Source organism: Chiloscyllium plagiosum, unplaced genomic scaffold, assembly GCF_037043375.1.
Source record: "Chiloscyllium plagiosum isolate Xiang-an unplaced genomic scaffold, Cpla_swu_hap1 HiC_scaffold_9, whole genome shotgun sequence".
NCBI classification, from domain to species: domain Eukaryota; kingdom Metazoa; phylum Chordata; class Chondrichthyes; order Orectolobiformes; family Hemiscylliidae; genus Chiloscyllium; species Chiloscyllium plagiosum.
In genome coordinates, this window is record NW_028270147.1 from 69,342,052 (window position 1) to 69,362,278 (window position 20,227).

At 39.4% G+C, this 20,227-nt stretch overlaps 1 protein-coding gene across 2 annotated transcripts; it reads left to right on the forward strand.

The window, feature by feature from the left end:
• The first annotated feature begins 1,835 nt into the window (after positions 1 to 1,835).
• tor3a (torsin family 3, member A) lies at positions 1,836 to 19,275 on the forward strand. 2 transcript variants are annotated; one of them, XM_043699567.2, is made up of 6 exons: positions 1,836 to 2,085; positions 5,437 to 5,529; positions 7,660 to 7,925; positions 9,565 to 9,740; positions 16,122 to 16,246; positions 18,937 to 19,275. In XM_043699567.2, the coding sequence occupies exons 1-6, from the start codon at positions 1,917 to 1,919 to the stop codon at positions 19,182 to 19,184; spliced, it is 1,077 nt and encodes a 358-aa protein (XP_043555502.2). In that variant the 5' UTR covers positions 1,836 to 1,916; the 3' UTR covers positions 19,185 to 19,275. The 2 variants fall into 2 exon arrangements, with proteins under 2 accessions (XP_043555502.2, XP_043555501.2); XM_043699566.2 differs by having other exon boundaries at positions 1,838 to 2,085; positions 5,437 to 5,559.
• The last annotated feature ends 952 nt before the right edge of the window (positions 19,276 to 20,227 follow it).

Sequence of the window (20,227 nt, forward strand, 5' to 3'; positions counted from 1 at the left end):
TCCACACACATGGTTATTTTGCAAATCATATATCATGTTAAACATTGTGCTGAGTTTTGTAAGTGCTAATTGGTTGAGTACGATCAGTATCTTTTTTGTAAACATCGGAAGGGATATGCATTTTGATGCAACCAGGAATTTTTTTGAAATATACAGTCTACATTAGTAACACAGATGCACACAGGCAAACAATATTATGGGACTAGAATGAAAGGTAATGGACTGGGAATTTGTTTAGGAGAAAGTGAGGACTGCAGATACTGGAGATCAGAGCTGAAAATGTGTTGCTGGAAAAGCGCAGCAGGTCAGGCAGCATCCAAGGAGCAGGAGAATCGACGTTTCGGGCTTTCCTGAAGAAGGGCTCATGCCCGAAACGTGGATTCTCCTGCTCCTTGGATGCTGCCTGACCTGCTGGGAGTGTGTTTACCCATGTTTAGGGCATGGGATCATGATTCAGGATCTGCCATGCCCTAAACTTTGTGTATCCATCCCCTCTCTTTATTTGTAGTTGGCCGGTACTTGGAATTTTCCAAATGTTTGACTTGGACAAACTTGTAGATATGCAACAGAATTAAATGGAACCAAGTGTAAACATTTTGTGAAGCTTGTTACTGGAAGAACTTTGGAAAACATTTAAAGTACAAACACAACCATTAATGTTTTTTAAATTCACATTTGAGTCCAAATGCAGGCAAAGCAGTCAACTGCAATGAAACAATTAGTCTCGAGAGTATTGCTATTTACTTAGAACCAAAGCAAATTGTTAATTTTCTATTTGATTACAAATAGGAATGAAAACAGAAAAAAATAGTAACACACACCCCAGTTTATTTATTATCATCTGCAACAAATCCTAGAATGTTCATCATAGTTTGTATAGTACACTTCAAACTATTGCCATTTTTAAGAACACACCAATCATCAGTCACCCTGTACACTATGCATCTGGGCTTTTCAATTAACTTGTGTACAACTGCATTAGGATAGCCATACCCTACATACTCTTTTTCTGTCATGATTTCAATGCTAAAATTTATGTGAGCAGCATTCTGATAACAGTATATGTCCCAATGTAGCACTGAGGAAAAGATGAAAATGAGATGGGACCTTATTTAAGTGGGTATTTAAGGACCTATGCTTGAAAATGCTGTATGGGCATTGGACCAGAGTCAGCTATCAGGCTGTTATGTAGATGGAAGGATTCCCAAAACTTTGTCTACAGGCTGAAGCATTGCTGTCAGTGCTGGTGAAACTTTCCTCTCGGAAGAGACGGTAGATCTTTATGAAAGCTGTGCTATTTATCCAGAAGCTTGCTTGAGGAGGAGTTAAAATACCAACATAATTGGGAAATGTAATTTTCATCAATAAATGAGAAATAAAAAAAAGCATTATTGGGAATGCTGACTTTGTAACTACCAGATTATTTTTAATACTGCTCCCTAATATCCTTTTAGGAAGTGAATCTTGAAAACATTATCTTGTTTGACCCATGCATGATGCCAGAATTGTTGAAATAGTAGGGAACTGGGAATGAGTCATATTAGTAGATGCTGACACCCAAGTTTCATGAACGAATAGAGTACAGGAAACTGGAGAAAAGTTCATGTACCTCTTATACCACTTGCCTTATTTTAATCATCATTTGAGACACCCAAGATGTGCTGTATAGAATATGACGCTAGCTCCCTCACATCTAGAGTAAACACTGTAGTTTATTACGCTGATAAATTGGAAAAGTGCCTGGCTAGATCAGGGTCACTCACCTGATTCTGGTAGTTCACAGGGTTAACTGAATGTGATGTTACAAGTAAATATTAACAGAATAAAAAGAGTTTTTAGTTCAGCTTCTGGCACTTTCTCCTTTTCTTTCCCTGTCCCTAGTCCCTGTATTTCAGGCCTGAGCATTCTGTTCTCCAATGAATTTCCAAAGGCTCCTGCTGTTGTGCTGCTGGTTGCAAGTCGTGAAAGGAAACCTATTTCAAGAGCAGTTTGGCACATTTTCAGAGATGTTTCACTCTCTTCCTGGCCAGTTCTGGAATTCAGACTGTGAGAATAAAGAGATGACCGACATCTCGAAGCAGAATGGTGAGTGAGGAAAAATACGTGAGACATTCAAGAATAAAGTATCCCTGTTAATGAGTTAAAGACCACAATTTCATTTAAGGTTTGGCTGGAGAATAAAATAACATGTACGTGGGAATGAATTACAGACTGTAATCAAATGTCAATTTCCAGGAATTATTTTAACATTGCAATCTGCTTTGGGAGATTCAAATAGATACTTGAACTCAAGTAAAGTATACCAGAGTATTAAAATAACAGAAATGAGGCTAGAACATTGTGCCTGGGAATCACTGCACAGTCTGTCTATTACAATGTAGAAACTAAGGTTACATTGGAAAGGCTGGGGGTTGGTTTCCTTGGAGCAAAGGCAATTTAGAGGAGACTTGATAAAAGTTATCAAGATTAGGACAGCCTTAGATAAGATATACTGGGAAAATTCTTCCCATTAGACACTTGTAGAATGACTAAGAGTCACAGGTTTAAGATTTTGGGCAAGAGACGTCTGTGGAATTTTACAACTTCCTCAGTGAGTGGTAATGACTTGGGATCTGCCGCAAGCAAGGTGGAGTTCTAAGGACGATTGGACACTTGAAGAAAATAAACTTGCAGGGCTCCAGGGATCATAGTTAACCTGACTGAATTGTTCTGAGGAGTAAGCCAGCATAGACTCAGTGGGCCAAATGATTTTCTCCTGCACTATAAATGATTCCATGATTTTAAATGCTTGAATTTGCTCCCATACTCGGATCAGAATACATCATCCCATCTGACACCCCAATGCAATACTGAAGTTAGACTATATTGTCAGACTTATTCCTTCAGATGAGCCGTTAAACCAACTTTGTGCACTTTTACAGGCACTACTCGTGGAAGAGCTTCTTTCAGTCTTCAGGCTAGCATTCTTACTCAATCAGGAAAGACTGAAATAATTAAATTAATCCTACCTCTTATGTCTGTTTGAAGATTAGATGCTTTATTTGTTCTGATACCACTAACCACATTCCATAAAGTAGTTCATTTTGTGAAGGGCTTTGAAATGCAGCCAAAATGTTTCCTGCCAAATAACAACCTGCATCAAAAGTTACACCTTTCACATTACTTTGTGATAACATGTAGTTATGTTACTTTCAACATGACAAAATTTATAGGTAGTGCGTTTGAGCGATCTAATATCTCCCTAAATTGTAGCAAACCTAGAATGTTGTCCCTGATACCACGATGAGAGTATCATCATCACAAGGTTTCAAGGTGACAGCATTTCACTATCGCCTTCACTGTCCCCTCAGAGCACGAGGCATGGATAGAAAAAAACCTTTAATGGTAACTAGTCAGTTCTGGGCTTTACTTAATCTATCTTGCTTCGTTCCTCTAATTATCTTCACTGATGAAACTCCCTTTCCATTATTTAAAGTGTTTCTGATTATTTTAATATTTAATGACACCATTTGTACCTACGGATAAAACGTGGTAAAGATGTTACTCAACATTATTCATCTTTTCCCGTTTCTAAATTTTGTCTTAAACTGCACAGAACATTCAACTATTTAACATCCCTCTACATTCAAACCAGAGTCAATAGGACTCTGTACTTCTACAAATTACAGTTAACCAACTTTTATGATCCATGACATCAACCTAGATTTACAGATAAAACTAGTTGAAGGAAAATCACGCTTAAAACATATGAATGACAAAAGTTTCATAAAATCTTTTATAACCCACACCTCACTTACTGAGAGGCATGTGAATTGACTAGAATACAAGAAGTGACAGGCTGATAGAATGGTTCCATCATGCCAATGTTTCAGGTGGTTGAAATTATGATGCCTTGATAAAAGATTTTTGTGTGTATCATTGTGATGATATTATAGTTTTAAAAGGTGTATTTTGTCCCACTTTTTAAGTGAAGAGAGATTGAGACGGAGGTGAAGAATGGTCTGTTCCAAGCCAGTAAAGTTAACAGCTTGTGAGCTTTTGACTATAAGTTGGAACAATAGAAGCAGCATGAAGGAGTAGAGTCAAGTTCACATAGAACCAGGATTTTAGTTTAAATTTCAATAACTGTTGGGGTTTGGAAGCTGCTATGTATCTCTCCCTGCTACAGCAAAACGCTTCAGTTTTCTCTCAGAGTTTTCTCTTGATGTTTTCTCTTCCTGCTCTAGAGAATTGGGGAATCTGTGTGTCCCTTGATGACTTTTAGGTGCCATGGTATGGTGATTTATAAACTTTTCACTGTATTTCTTTTGTAAAAATACATGTGACAATAATTTGCTATTCTATTCTATTCTAATTGCATGTGCAATGATCTAGTTTACTGAACTTGCCTTTGCCAAGGGTGTTTATGGGATGTTACTACATTGGGACAGCTGCTGTTTAGTAGTTGAATATTCTATTATTCTGTTAAGATTTCCAATAGAGTGTAGTTATTCCGATTCTTCTTTCTTTTGTTTGTATTTATGTTATAGTATAAAAATAATGTGTTTTGCGTCAAGTCTAGTAGTTTGACCAATCAAATTGCATCGCAACACAATACCTTATACTTACCTTTAAAGATAAGTAGTAGTTGGGTTATAGCAATTGAATAGTGTCATCCTTAATATGTTTTGAGGGGGTTTGATCTGGTCCATAATAATCATTAGTAAATATGCCTGTAAATTACACAAATTTACATCTATTTCCCTCCAGATTTTTAAAAAAACTATTGTGGCCCCTTTACAGTTGATCTATGCATGCTGTTTGCTAGTGTTGAAAGCAGAGGTCCCTTCAAACTGAGTTGTCATTCACAGACAGAGAAGTACACCTTTCATCTGTTAACTCAGAAGGCCACACCTACTCTGCAAATTCTTCAACCTGAAACCGTCGGAGTGTGTGCAGACAGCCATTGCTGAAATTTACATATTATGAATCCAAATCTTACACCACTTTAAATCTTCAGCTGAAGATTGTGAAACCTGAACCACCCTGTCCCCCACTGAGGCTACTATGTCCACAGAGATAAGATCTTTGCTCTATGTAGGAATCCATGGGATTTCTCTTAGAACTTTTACTGTAGATGGACTTGTGATAAAAAGAGAAAAGTAGTTCTTTGAGATGACTGATTCAAATCTACCCCCAAATCACTGCACCATATTCATTGTACCAATGAGATGGCATTTCTTTGCACCAACTCCTGTCACCATATCCATCGTGAATAGATCTGAAAGCTGAAATGCCCTTGCTGTTTTCACAACCACACAGCACCATATCCAAGTGTGTGATATTAGTGATTTTAATAAAACTTTTTGTTCTATGAAGAGGCTTCTAAAAGTTTCAAAAAAGCTCGGTATAAAAATACTCTATCAGTATAAAACACTTTTTTCTCTTTGATTTCAGCAAAGACTTTGGAGGCCTGGTCTTTTTTAATCCAAGATGGTTATCAAGAGATATTGAGCTGGTACTGCAGTGTACACGAGTGCTGTGAATCAGGTGATTGCCGGCTAATTAACAACATCACAGGTTTGTAGATAAAGTTAAAATCACACAACACCAGGTTATAGTCCAACAGGTTTATTTGGAAGCACTAGCTTTCGAGGTGCGGCCTCTTCTTCAAATGGTTGTGTAACGTGACCATGCGACACAGAATTTACAGCAAAAGGGTTACAGTGTCATGGAGTTGTAATAATATGCTAAACAACTTTAGCTAAAACATCACAACAACACCAAGTTATAGTTCTTAAACAAATTTAGATTAAGACTTTCATCTTTTCAATTGGGATATGGTGGTTAGGTTCTTTAATATGTAAATCCTAGAATTCATTCTTAAGGTGGTATCAGTTTATCTAATAATAGGTGTCATCTCATCTCAGACAATGCAGTAAATGTGTGAAGGTAAAGTCTGTACCAATGTTGAGTCAATTCTATTTCTAAAATGGAGCTTACAAAATCTTGCATGCAGTTTTTGAGCAAAATAAATAATAATTCTGCAAATACAAATTCATAAACTTATTTTACCCCAAAGATACCTCAAACTTATATGTTGCGTGTGCAGGAGAGTGGGTGTGTATTTGTGAGTGCATGGGAAAGAGTGTATGTGTGTGTGTAAGCTTGGTCAAGAATGTGTATGAATGTGATGGGGTATAAGTCTGTGAGGGGAGGAGTGTGGGGGGCGGGTGGTTTGGTGCATGTGTGTGGTGTTTTTTGTAGACATGATTAATCTGTACAGTGATAGGTGTCCTTCAGCTGTAAGGAACACTGAATCTGTGATGAGTTCTATTGTTTTCATTTTGATAACCTTAAAAGTCACATAACACCAGGTTGTAGTCCAACAGGTTTACTTGGAAGCACTGGCTTTCGGAGCATCGCTCCTTCATCAGGTGGTTGTGGAGTACACAATTGTAAGACACAGAATTTATAGCAAAAGTTTACTGTGTGATGTAACTGAAATTATACATTGAAAAATACCTTTATTGTTTGTTAAGTCTGTTGGAATGACCATGATAGTTTCACTTCTTTCATGTAGATCACAAAACGTTTTTAAAAAGTTACATTCTCAGGTTAACTGTAACAATTGGTGTCAGTCCAGATAAGATGTTGAGATGGTGACTGTGTTCTGTTGCCTGTGCCATAATGTTTAGCCTGATTCTAATCTAAAAAGTGAGTTAACAGAGTCTTACATGGATTCATGCAGTTTTTGAGCAAAGTACAATGTAACTCTGCAAGTACAAATTCACCCCACAAACCTATGTGTGTAAGTGTGCGTGTGTCTGGGATGGGGGGTTGAGAGTGTCTGTGACACTCACTTTTTAGGAAGCGAAACTAACATGGTCATTCTAACAGATGAGAGACTTAACAAACAATCAAGGTATTTTTCAATGTATAGTTTCAGTTACATCACACTGTAAACTTTTGCTATAAATTCTGTGTCTTACAATCATGTCCTCCACAACCACCTGATGAAGGAGCGTCGCTCCGAGTGCCAGTGTGCTTCCAACAAAACCTGTTGGATATAACCTGGTGTTGTGTGATTTTTAACTTTGTACACCCCAGTCCAACACCAGCATCTCCAAATTTTGATAACCTGTTCTTCCTAAGGAACTCTCAACAGTATCTTGCAAATAACTGGCACTGCGTACACTGATACTGATTCAAGACTTCATCCCAGTTGATGACAATATCTTAATGATGATGAAATACTTTGATGCCCACCAGTGACACCCAGGATATTTCCCAACAGCACCACTGACATTCCATCCCTCCAACTGTGGATCTTGACAGACTGAGCGCTCCATGCACCTTTGGTCTTTTGTTCATGAACTGCTTGGCTAAACTGAGGGGTTTCTGTGCTCCTCAGTTTTCCAGCTCCTTTTCTCAGTTTCCTCCAAGAAGTAACCAGAACCTGCCTATTCTGCACACTGTCAGTAGGCATTGTGTGTGCACTAATTCCTTTCCAAATGCTGTAAGTTTAAAACTTGATGAGAAAGTGGTGCAAGTGGAATGGAGCCCAGTTCCACCGCAATAATATTCTATTTAGATGAAAAAACCAGTCACAAACAGAATTTCCTCAATGATGGGAAATGGGAAAGTACAATAAGCCTTGGGTTTGTGTTTTCTAACTAGGACTTGACCACGATCTGAACAAAAAGTTACATGGACAGCATCTGGCCAAGGAAGTTGTGGTAAAGGCAGTGAAAGGTTTCTTAGCAACCAAAAACCCAGAGAAAGCACTGGCACTTTCCTTCCATGGTTGGTCTGGTACTGGCAAGAACTTTGTGGCCAAAATGATAGCTGACAATCTGTACCGGGATGGACTGAGAAGCCAATGTGTGCATTTCTACATCGCTCCTTTCCACTTTCCACATGTCAACATGGTTGACATCTACAAGGTAAGCAGAGCTGAACAGAGCAAATGGATAGTCAACTCACTCAGCTGTACATTTCTGTCAATTTATGGGCTGAATGTCATTTAAATCTGCCCGCGAAATAAAAGATGCTTGTTCGATATTATTGAAGGAACACAAGTGTAACTGGTGAAAGTGAAGGGTTTCAAATTGAGCATAACGAAAAGGACAAAATGTGTGGTCACCTAGGAAAACTATAAAAGGAAGTGGAGATTAAAATAACTTATTTCTCATTTCTACTAGAATATTTTGAACCATGCTAGTATTCAAATATTGCAACTGTTTTCTTGATACGTTTTTAATTAGACCCGATAAGTTTAGTTACATTGATGTTTTTGGTAAATCTGTGTTTTAATTCTGCTGCATGATTTGGCAAATCTGCTATCAGTTGTAGTTCTATGTGGGACACTGTGCTAAGGTGGCATTTTAGGGAAGGGGCAAAAGGGAAAATGTGTATTTAATTGATACCTTTGAATTATTTAAATTAGTCTGTGCTTCCAACTTTATAGTAATTTTGAATTAATTAAAATGGAATATTATCAGCATTATTTTTAAATGTGTTACCCAATGTGAGGGAAGTTTAGCACAGGGTTGATAACGAAGTGACTGAGGCAAATGAGTCTTGATGCGAAGGGCAATGGATCAAATGTCAAATCAGTCATTCAGAACTATATTATCTTGAGACTATCTCCACTAATCTGACACATCTGTTGAGACCACCATCAACATAGTCATTCATTCGGTTCCTCTCAGTCATAGAGATGTACAGCACGGAAACAGACCCTTCGGTTTGACTCATCCATACCGACCAGATATTCTAAATTAATCTAGTCCCATTTCCCAGCATTTGTTCTATAACCCTCTAAACCCTTCCCATTCACATATCCATCCAGATGCCTTTTAAATGTTGTACCTTCTGCATGAAAACGTTGTCCCTCAGGTCCCATTTATATCTCCCCTCTCATCTTAAACCTATGCCCTCCAATTTTGGACTCTCCTACCCTGCGAAAAAGACCTTGTCTGTTTATCCTATCCATGCCCTGTGATTTTATAAACCTCCATAAGGTCACCCCTCAGCATCCGAAGCTCCAGGGAAAACAGCCCGAGCCTATTCAACCTCTCCCTATAGCTCAAATTCTCCAACCCTGACAACATCCTTATAAATCTTTTCTGCACCCTTTCAAGTTTAATAATATCTTTCCTATAGCAGGCAGACCAGAATTGAACACCATATTCTAAAAATGGCCTAACCCATGTCTTGTACACCTACTACATGACATCCCAACTCCCATACTCATTGCATTGATTAATGAAGGCAAGTGTGAACCTGCAACTCCACTGTCAAGGAACTGTGCACCTGCACTCCAAAGTCTCTTCGTTTGGTGACACACCATAGGGCCTACTAGAAATTGCATAAGTTCTGCCCCGATTTGCCTTAGTAAACTGCAACATCTCAACTTATGTAAAATAAACTCCATCTGCTACTCCTCACCCAATCGGATCAAGTGATGGTGCATGAGCAGGAAATGGATTGTGATACAAAGAATGAGGCCAGGGAAAATAAATATCTAACATAGAACATTAAAAGCTGGGAACTGCCACGTGCATTTATTCTCTCTTTCAGACTCAACTCCGGCAGTTTATCCAGGCAGCTGTACAACAATGCAAACAATCGTTGTTTATATTTGATGAGGCAGAAAAGTTGCATCCAGGCCTCATTGATGCTATCAAGCCTTACATTGATCATTACGACCACGTGGATGGGGTGGATTTCAGAAAGTCCATGTTTATTTTTTTAAGGTAATCCAAAGATAAAACAGTAATGTGGCTTAGTCAGAAAAAAAGTAGGGCCTAGTACAACCATTACGAAGTCTTTGAAATGAATTTGAGGTGATTGCTGGCTTGTTTGGCTGTAACAACATTTCCAAAATCACCTCTCGCTCTGAACTAATATAAGTAGGCCAAAGAGAGTTTTTCTCAGGTAGAAGGTTTAATTGTGCAGTGTTGGGTTTCTTTGTTGAAGTGTGTCAGCATAAAGGATTTTGTTTCACAGGGATATCATTAAAATAATGAATAGTTCATCAATGCACCATCATATTTAAATGAACTCCAAATTTTGCTCAGAAGACTAATATTAATTTTGCATGGCCACCACGTCAGTATATAGCTATATATATGCTGGGCAAATAAGCATATGGTTGGATAGTTAACATGAAGTCTTTTTATTAACCCTTACTACGTTATAGAACAGTACAGCACAGTACAGGCCCTTCAGCCCATGATGTTGTGCTGAGCATTTATCTTTATCTAAAATCAACTTAACCTACAAACCCCTCAATTTACTGCCATCCATATGCTTGTCTAGCAGTCAAATAAATGGTATTTAATATGTGTTATTGGAACTTGTCCTTGTGTTAGCTCCTAGGTAGAGGGAAGTAGTTCTGTGATTCTGCCAGAGAGCTGAGAGGTGGATGAACCAGAATTGAATGACTTGAGTTTCGTAGCCTGCTGGACATGCAGGAAGGGAAGATTTGTCTTTGAGCTACAGTGTTATTCAGTAACTCCAGCCAACTCTTGATTTGATAGTTATTACTGTAAACAAAATCAAACCAAATGAACTTAAAAGCGCACAAAAGTCCACCACCAATGTCTCTGTACTCACAACCCTATTTCTGAAAATCGCCAACTCAAATCAAATTTACTATTGCTAAATGTTGCGCAAAGATCAAATACTGTAGTTGCAGTGTCACAACACCATTTAAAAAAACTGTAGATGTGGAACTATCTAAATCGATGCTATTGTAGCTGATTGCATGTAGCTTGATATAACCTGCCCTGACACCACATTTGTTTTCATGGGTACTCCAAGTGCAATAGGACGTTTTGTGACGAGGTAATTTATAGTTTTTTTTATCCCTCCCCCAATTCACCCTCTGCTTCAACTTGTCACAACTTCTAAGCTAGCCTCCCTTTTAATCTAAATTTTCCAACTCACTAACGTACAAGAAAAATAACCTCCCTTAACTGGTGCAAAATTGAGAGATTCACAATAGCCTTTCAAAAATATAGGCAGAGTCCCAATTCCAAATGCCATCCAATGATTTCTATTGGAAAGTGTGTATGGGGTAGAATTTGATTAGATAGAAGTAGATGTATTTGTATTCTCAAATACAACTTGTATTTCTATTAATAAAATATTTCAAAGCTTAACTGGAGAGGATAATCAACAGAATTAGGAGACTGGAAAAAAGAGAAAATAAAGTATCTAAAACCATAGATTTTGAGAAGATTGAAGTTGGTAACAAGGCAGAAAATTTCAGAAAAATAGTGTAGAGAGAATAGAGAATGATTGCTTAGCTACTACCCATAGCAACACTAAGTGCTATTGAGTTAAAGTAGTGAAAACTGTCAGCCTTGAAGATTAGAATTGCATTGAGGCCAGGAAAAAAATGGCCAACATTACAGAAAAGACGTGCTGAAAGTGGGGAGTCAGAGTTAGGGAGGGAATGGGAGTTGAGGAAATGAGATTGAGTTAGCTTATCATTGATAATGTTGCAGCAAATTAGCTGCACCCTGACAGTCTTTGGTTAAAGGTAGTGCTGGGATAATAGTATTAGCACACGTATGACAGCTAACACTCAGTGGACACTGTCAGGTGAATCTATTTAGAAATTCTCCCATTCTAGGGCCAAACATTAAAAAAACCCAGTAGAAATGACTTGCCACTGCGTTCCTGGGGATTTCTGATCAAAGCCAAAGCTTTGATGAATAGTCAGATGAACCTTGCTAGAAAGTTACTCTATTTCCTACTAAGGAGAGGCATATATAAGAGAATAAAGAGAAGGAAAAGTATGAAACCATGGACCTTCAGAGGTGATTGCATGAATACAGCTGATGCTTTTGAGGGAGACCAGAGGATGAGATGGAAGAATTTTGGGTTAGGTGGAGAGAGACAATGAGGCTTTAAACAGGGTTGGCAACATATATCATAGCCATTCTCAAAGGGCTTCCTAAAGTCACAATCCAGCACAAGTTTGTGCAGTCTGCTGGAAACAGGGTTCTGGGACATCCTCGAGGCTGTGTAATCAGCTGCTAACTTTGACTCACTTCAGTTTATCAAAGGCTTGCTTTATAGGGGAAATTAATGAAACTTTGTCTTCTTCAACATTTCTTCTTGCACTGTGAACTCAGTTATTGTGCCATTTTGTGAAAAAAGTGCAAGGGAAAATAATTATTCGACAAACTAGAACTGTCTTAAATCTCATAAGTATTTTTAACTGCACTGATGTACAAAGGGCAATCCACAAAGTGAATAGGTTTTAATCTCAGCAGGTGAAAATCAATTTCCCTTCGTTTGGAAAAACACTGATTCTGATAAACTATCCACCCCGTTTTTGCCTAAACTTTGGAACTCAGCATAAAGGCTGACATTATTGAGAAACTTGTTATAATTCGTGACCTGAAATGATGGCTTTCTGCATTGAAAGGCAAGTCTGTATGGGGTTCAAAATATGCAATATTTGTACCAAACTGAGATGCTGCTGTTTCTATCTTGTTGTCTCAGGCTGGAGTCTGAGAACACACTTTCTCCAGTCTATCGATGACATCATCGATGGTGCTTCCTTCTCGTCTGGAATTCAAAGTTCCATCCCTCTGTCACCTTTACCCGGTCTGTATCCAACTCCTCCCTTCCCTTCCTCAACTTTACAGGAAGCAGGGTTTGAGGATGTAAAGTTTCTATTACATTCTCCTAGTTCCTCTCTTTCCTTTGCATCTGTTCTGATGATGTCAACTTTGATAAAGTTGCCTCTGAAAGGTCCACCATCTTCCTCAACCGAACACTGTGGTTGACACTGCCCTCAGCTGTGTCCAAATTATCTCCTACAACAGTGATAAGGTCCCCCTTGTCCTCACCTACCTTCCCACTAGCAGCCACAGCTAGAGGATCATTAGCTGCCATTTCTGCCATCTCCAGACACACATTCTCTTTCCCTCCCTTGTTTGCTTTCTGTAAAGCCCATCCCCTCCAGGTCCACTTTCCCTTCACTCCCAACACGTCCCCACAGCCCACTGCACCTTCCCCTGTAATTGCAGAAGGTGTGACACCTGCCTGTTCACTTCCTCCTTCCTCCATATTCAGTGTCCTAAATGCATCTTCCAGGTGAAGCAGAGATTAGTTGTACTTCACTCAATCTAGTGCACTGCTCACAATGTGGGCTTCTCTATATTGAGGAAATGAAGCGCAGACTGGGTGACCACTTTGCAGAATACCTATGTTCTGACTGTGAAAAAGACAGAGGTTCCAGTTACTTGCCACTTTAATATACCACTTTGTTCTCTGGCCAACATCTGTCTCAGGCTTGTTGCAGTGGTCCAGTGAAGCTCAGCACAAGCTGGAAGAACAGAACCTTGTTTTCCACGCGGGAATTCTACAGCCCTCTGGACTCTATTTTGAGTTCGACTATATCAGGGTTTGAGCACCCCTGCCCCCACCTTCTCACACCAGGCCTTGTCATTACATGAGCTGCTACACACATGACCCATTGTCAGCCATTAATTGTCCACATTAGCAGCTTTTTATTCTCCCAACTGACTTTTCATTCACCCCTTGTCTGTCCAATTCACTTTCTCTCTCTTTTGGCTCTGTCTCTACTTCTTATTTATTTTTGCCCCCACCCCATCTTCTGTACATAAAATATAACTTTTTTCCAGCTAGCAGCATTTGCGAAAAGGGTCTGAAAGATCTGAAACATTAACTCTGATTACTCCACACAGATCTGCTGAGATGTTCCAGCAATTTGTTTTACTTTGAGTACGTTGCACGGCCTCATTCTGAGGATATGTAGCATAATTGACTGTAATAAATAGTCACCTTGGCTGCTATCACAGATATTAAATCTCAGTCATTAATCCTTTGTTGTTAATGTCCAAGGACACTAAAGGTCAACACTGGCATTGACTGCTAGGCAATGCAAGAGACAAAACTGAAAATAAAAGTTATTCTCTTATGAATAATAATTGATATCAGAGTGATTATAAGCTAAGGATCTAGTTATAACTCAGATAAGCATTCAAATGACCTGGGATTCTTAATTTCTTTTTAAGTATCCAATGAAATAAAACAGGAGCAGGAGCAGACGACCTGGCCTTTTGAGCTTGCTATACTGTTCCATATAATCTTGGCTGATCTTCAGCCTTAACTGTGCTTTCCCTCCCAATTCCTAAATTCCTTGATTCTGAGTGATTAAAGATCTATCCGCTTCATATTTGAAACTGCTGAATGATGAAGCATTCATAAGCTTTGAAACGAGAATATTTCTCCTTGCCTCCATCCTAAATAATTGACCCCTTACAATGAGGCTTTTACCACGTCTTCCAGATCTCCCAGCAAGGCTAACTAACAAATCCCTTAGGAATCTTTTATGGTTCAATGAGATCGTCTCATTCTTCTAAACTCAAGAGGGTATAGGCTCAATTTATTCAGCCTCTTCCAATGTACAATCCTCAATCCGAGGAACCAATCTAGCGGACATTTGAAGTAGCACCTCCAATGCAAGTAGGCTTTTCCTCCGGCATAAAGATCAAAGTTTTATATAGAACTCCAGGTGTGGTCTCATCAAAGCCTTAACAATTGCAGGAAAATTTCCTTATTCTTGCATTCTAATCCACATTCAATAAGGGCCAAATACCATTTAACTTCCTACTTCCTTGTGCTACCTGCAAGTCAATTTTGTGTTCCTTGTACTGTAAAAAAAATCCCACTGGACATCAACATTTACAATCTTCACATCTTTTAATAAATATTCCAGTTTTCAACATGACCACACCAAACACAGCTACAGAGTTGTTGGTGAACCATGAATTTGGATGGCTCAATTAGTCTCCTTTTTAGTTTTTTGAGCATTCAATTTTAAAAATAAACAGTAGGAAAACTTCAGTCTAAACAAGATAAGGATTAGTTTATTAAACAAATATTGCTGAAAAATTGATGAGTAAAATTTTAAAAATATATAATAATTAACTACAATGCAGATCTAAAGTTTAGAAAATAGATATGGATAAACAGTACTTAGAAAGATGAGATAAAGACCAATCTGTTAACTTTGCAGGCCTGTTACTTGAAGAATTCTCTTTCTGAGGTGAAGAGGTCAAAAACTAGAAATCAAACTCTGCTATTATGATGGCCTTTGTAGTTGAATAGTTTGAGTTTGTTTGTAGAGATGGGCACATTGGACAGTGCTGGCTTAGAGAGCATTTAAGAGGCATCTGGATGGGTATATGAATAGGAAGGGTTTGGACGGATATGGGCCAGGTGCTGGCAGGTGGAACTAGATTGGTTGGGATATCTGGTCGGCATGGACGGGTTGGACTGAAGGGTCTGTTTCCATGCTGTACATCTCTATGACTATGACTATGACTCTCTCTTTGGGCCTGTTCTTTGCTTTCTGTCTATTATCAAATCCTCTAACCATACTAATATATTAACACCAACATCATGAGCATCATCTTGCATGTTAACCTTTTGTGCCATCTTATCAAATGTATTTTGGAAATCTAAGTATGCCACACTGTATTGGCTCAAACATTATTCCCATTTTGTAAAACAACATTGATTCTATTTAATCATACCATGATTTTCTAAAAATATTGTTCAGACTTCCTTAATGATAGATTCCAGTATGTGGTTCTATACTCCGCCTCTTCTTCCTTTCTTAAATAGCAGTGTTACATTTGTTCACGTCCAATCTCCAAAGACCGTTCTAGGGAAATCTGACAATCATAATCAGGAAATCCACCACCTCCGCACCTACCTTTTTATGAAGCCTTGAATATAACACATCATTTATTGACTTTTAGTACCTTAAGTTTCTCTCAAATGTTTTCTCTGCTGAAATTAAATTCCTCTTTCTCAACTGCATCTTGGATTCCCTCCATTTCTATAATGTAATATGTATATTCGAGAATGAAAACAGATAAACCATTTGCTTAATTCTGTTTATTCCTCATTCCCCATAATTCCTTCTTTCTCTCTCCCCCTAAAGGGCCAGTATCCATTTTTGATATTCTCCTCCTTTGTGGATACTTGTAAATGGTTTTACAAACTTATTTATATTCCTGCCAAGAGCAATGTTTTGGCCAATGTTGTGTGTTAATTATGTTCAAATATTCACTGCTCTCTAGCAATATAGGGGGAAACTCCATAAATAGGGTGACACTGGGATTTTGGCGAGCTGGACAAAACAGAGAGGATATCACTATGGAAGATTTGGAGCACCAGATCCAAAGAGAAACTGCAATCTCAAAAGGTAAATTACATTGGGAAAGAATGGAGGTGAATGAAAGAAAGAGCGATAACATAGAGGAACATGTCAAGAAATTCTGAAGAATAAACTGTAGTGCTGGTAATGGAACAATAGTGCATTACCAGGGAATCAGATAGTTAGAATGAGAAGACACAAGAAAGCAATTCAAGGAAGGTATCAGATTTTAAGTGGAGGCTGATGGGCATTAAATGATTATTTGGATAAAAGTAATGTGCAAGGAAATGGGGAAAAGCTATAGATTGACACTAGGCAATGATAGGTCAGGCAGCACCCATAGGAGCAGGTGAGTTGAGATTTTGGGCATTAGCCCTTCATCAGGAATATGGAGGGGGAAGGGGGCTGAGACATTAATAGTGGGTTTTTTTAGGTGGGGGTGGGGATGGGGATGCACATGGATGCTCCTGATCTGCTGTGCTTTTCCCAGTGCCACACTTTTCAACTCTGACTGTCCAGCATCTGTAGTCATCATCTCCTACTCAGCAATGATAGTCATTTAATGCATCAGTGCAGGCGCAATAGACCAAATGGCCTCGATCTGTACCATAACATTTTGTAGTTGTGATTTTTGTGCGATGATAATCAAAATAGTTTAACTGCTGTCTCTAAAATCAACTCAATAGCAACAAGTGGTAAATAGTTACCAGCAACAATGCCATCATGTATTTCTGGCAAAGACAATATACATCAGCAAAACATTTTAAAAAATTGCTAGACTAATGGCATCAGAAAAGGTCAGAATTAGAACTATCAATTCATGAATTGTTGCTTTGGAACAGGGTTCATGACACCTTCACTCAGTAAGGCTTTTGATAAGGTCCTAGCTAGGCGAATGATGACTAAAGTAATAAAGCTCAAGGGCTCCAAGGAAATTTGGTTAATTGGATACAGAATTGGCTGAGTGGCAGAAATCAAAGAATAATAGTTGAACGGTGTTTTTGCAACTGGAAGCCTATATCCAGTGGGATACCACAGTGTTGGGGCCCTTGCTGTTGATGGTATATATAAATGATTTAGACCTGAATGTAGGAGGGGTGATCAGTACATCCACAGATAATACAGAAATTGGTGGAGTGGTAAATAGTGAGGAAGATTGCCTTAGATTTCAGGAAGGTATAGACAGGCTGGTCAGATACTAGATTAGAGTGGTGCACAGCAGTTCAGGCAGCATCCCAGGAGCAGGAAAATTGACATTTCGGGCAAAAGCCCTTCATCAGGAATAGAGGTAGGGTGCCTGAAGGGTGGAGAGATAAATGAGAGGAGGGTGGGGGTGGGGAGAAAGTAGCATAGAGTTCAATGGGTGAATGGGGGTGGGGATGGAGGTGATAGGTCAGAGAGGAGGGTGGAGTGGATAGGTGGAAAGGAAGATAGGCAGGTAGGACAAGTCATGGGGACAGTGCTGAGCTGGAAGTTTGGAACTGGGGTGAGGTGGGGGAAGAGGAAATGAGGAAACTGGTGAAGTCCACATTGATGCCCTGGGGTTGAAGTGTTCCGAGGTGGAAGATGAGGCGTTCTTCCTCCAGGCATCGGGTGGTGAGAGAGCGGTGGTGAAGGAGGCCCAGGATCTCCATGTCCTCGGCTGAGTGGGAGGGAGAGTCAAAATGTTGGGCCATAGGGCGGTGTGGTTGATTGGTGCGGGTGTCCCAGAGATGTTCCCTAAAGCGCTCTGCTAGGAGGCGTCCAGTTTCCCCAATGTAGAGGAGACCGCATTGGGAGCAACGGATACAATAAATGATACTGGTGGATGTGTAGGTAAAACTTTGATGGATGTGGAAGGCTCCTTTAGTGCCTTGGATGGAGGTGAGGGAAGAGGTGTGGGCGCAGGTTTTGCAATTCCTGTGGTGGCAGGGGAAGGTGCCAGGATGGGAGGATGGGTTGTAGGGGGATGTGGACCTGATCAGGTAGTCACGGAGGGAACGGTCTTTGTGGAAGGTGGAAAGGGGTGGGGAGGGAAATATATCCCTGGTGGTGTGGTCTGTTTGGAGGTGGCGGAAATGTCGTCAGATGATTTGGTTTATGTGAAGGTTGGTAGGGTGGAAGGTGAGTGCCGGGGGGTTTCTGTCCTTGTTACGGTTGGAGGGGTGGGGTCTGAGGGCAGAGGAGGGGGATGTGGATGAGATGCATTGGAGGGCATCTTTAACCACGTGGGAAGTGAAATTGCGGTCTCTAAAGAAGGAGGCCATCTGGTGTGTTCTGTGGTGGAACTCCTGGCAGCAGATATGGTGGAGGCAGAGGAATTGGGAATATGGGAAGGAAGCAGATACGTTGATCAGTGGTGAATTAAGGTGATGTCCTTGGACAGAACAAACAAGACAAAGAAATGGCAGGACATAGACAAAGTAGACAGGAGGGATCAGTGTAGACAGGTTTAAGGTAGGGAGCAGTAGGTTTAGAGTGATGTGAGGAAAAATCACTCAAATGGTGTTGGGAATCTGGAACTTATTGCCTGGAAGGGTGGTAGAGGCAGAAACCCTTATAACATTTAAAAAGCATTTAAATGTGCACCTGCAATGCCAAGATGATCAAGGCTATGGATCAAAGGGTCTTTTTCTGCCCTGTGAACCCCACAAGTTTATCCAATAATGTGAGTGGATTAAATAAACCACCAGCTCAATTAATAAATCAAAACGACAATCAGGGAGAATCAAAAGTTACCTTTTCTCTGTTATTTCCAGGTGGATTTGCACACAGTGGCCTCGTGACTGAGAACCTAATTGACTTTTTCATCCCTTTCTTACCGCTGGAGTACAAGCACGTTAAGTTGTGTGTGCGTGATGCTCTTCAGTCCAGAGGTATCAAGTATGATTTCGACATCCTGGATGAAGTAGCTAAGGGAATGGTATATGTTCCAAAGGAGGAAAAGCTTTTCTCTGCACAGGGCTGCAAATCAGTTGCACAACGGGTCAACGTTTTTCTGCCGTGAAACTTTAAGGAGTTCAAGAAGCATCCTTGAACAAAGTATTCGAATGGAACTTGAATTGCAAAAAAATAAATTCTCTAACACTCTCAGAAAAGTCATGGCCTTTTTCATTTCATGGGCCAGGACAGAGATTTAGCCCAGAAAACAGAGAACAAGTACCTTTTAATTTAATTCAAAGACAGGGAAAATTAAATTCTGGTTACCTGAATCTCAAGTAAACCATTCTTGCTGCTTTGCCTATTATTGGTACAATCTCAGTGTTAACAGGAGAAGTTAGTTTATTAACGAATCCCAGCACTAAGTGGAAGCATTATGCCATCGGCATCATTATTCCTGTAACTTTTCCTTCTTGTAGAACCTTTTAAAGCAGCAGTCCTGGACATGTCCCCTGCAGAGACTCAGCATTCTTTCTCTCTCTCAAATCCTCAAAGTGAAGGTAAAAAGAAAAATATCCTGACATACCTCTCAAGCTGACTTTACCTTGCACTTCAGGTAGAGGAGAAAAGGTTAGAGAGTTACCTAACTTATCTAGTTGAAGACTGAAATTGGAATTAAGATTGAATGTGACTGGTATAGCAGTGAATAGAAGTAGGGCGAAGTTGAACATATTTTATATAATATGTAACTATTAGTTGCACTGGAGTATAAAATACTGTGTTGTTTTAAATGCTAAGTGCCATTTCACTGGGACCTTATTGTATTGTTTCAGGCATGTTTATGCATTCAAAATACTTGAAAGCACTTTAGTGTTGTGACATGTTTAGGTTTTTAAAAATGTATATATAGATACTTCTAAAAATGAAGATCATAAGAAAAATCTGATTTTGAAAATAAATATAGGTTACTTCTTCAGTGATGACTGATCTGTTGACTATCACCTTGCTTCATTCTTCCTCAGCCTCTCTCTAGTATTTGATAACAATAAACAATAATATAGTCATGGTTATGATGAAGTGGGGAAAGACGGTGACTGGCTCCCGTCTTTTCCCAGTCCTTGTTTGGCTGTAGCAAGGTTTTTTGTGAAAGGATATGCTTGCCAATTTAGT

Excerpts from the sequence above, each read along its gene's own strand:
- tor3a (XM_043699566.2), top strand. The coding sequence starts at position 1,917 with ATGAATTTCCAAAGGCTCCTGCTGTTGTGCTGCTGGTTGCAAGTCGTG. Across the intron at positions 9,741-16,121 it reads TCCATGTTTATTTTTTTAAG|CAATATAGGGGGAAACTCCA; the intron begins GTAATCCAAAGA and ends ACTGCTCTCTAG. Across the intron at positions 16,247-18,936 it reads AGAAACTGCAATCTCAAAAG|GTGGATTTGCACACAGTGGC; the intron begins GTAAATTACATT and ends TGTTATTTCCAG.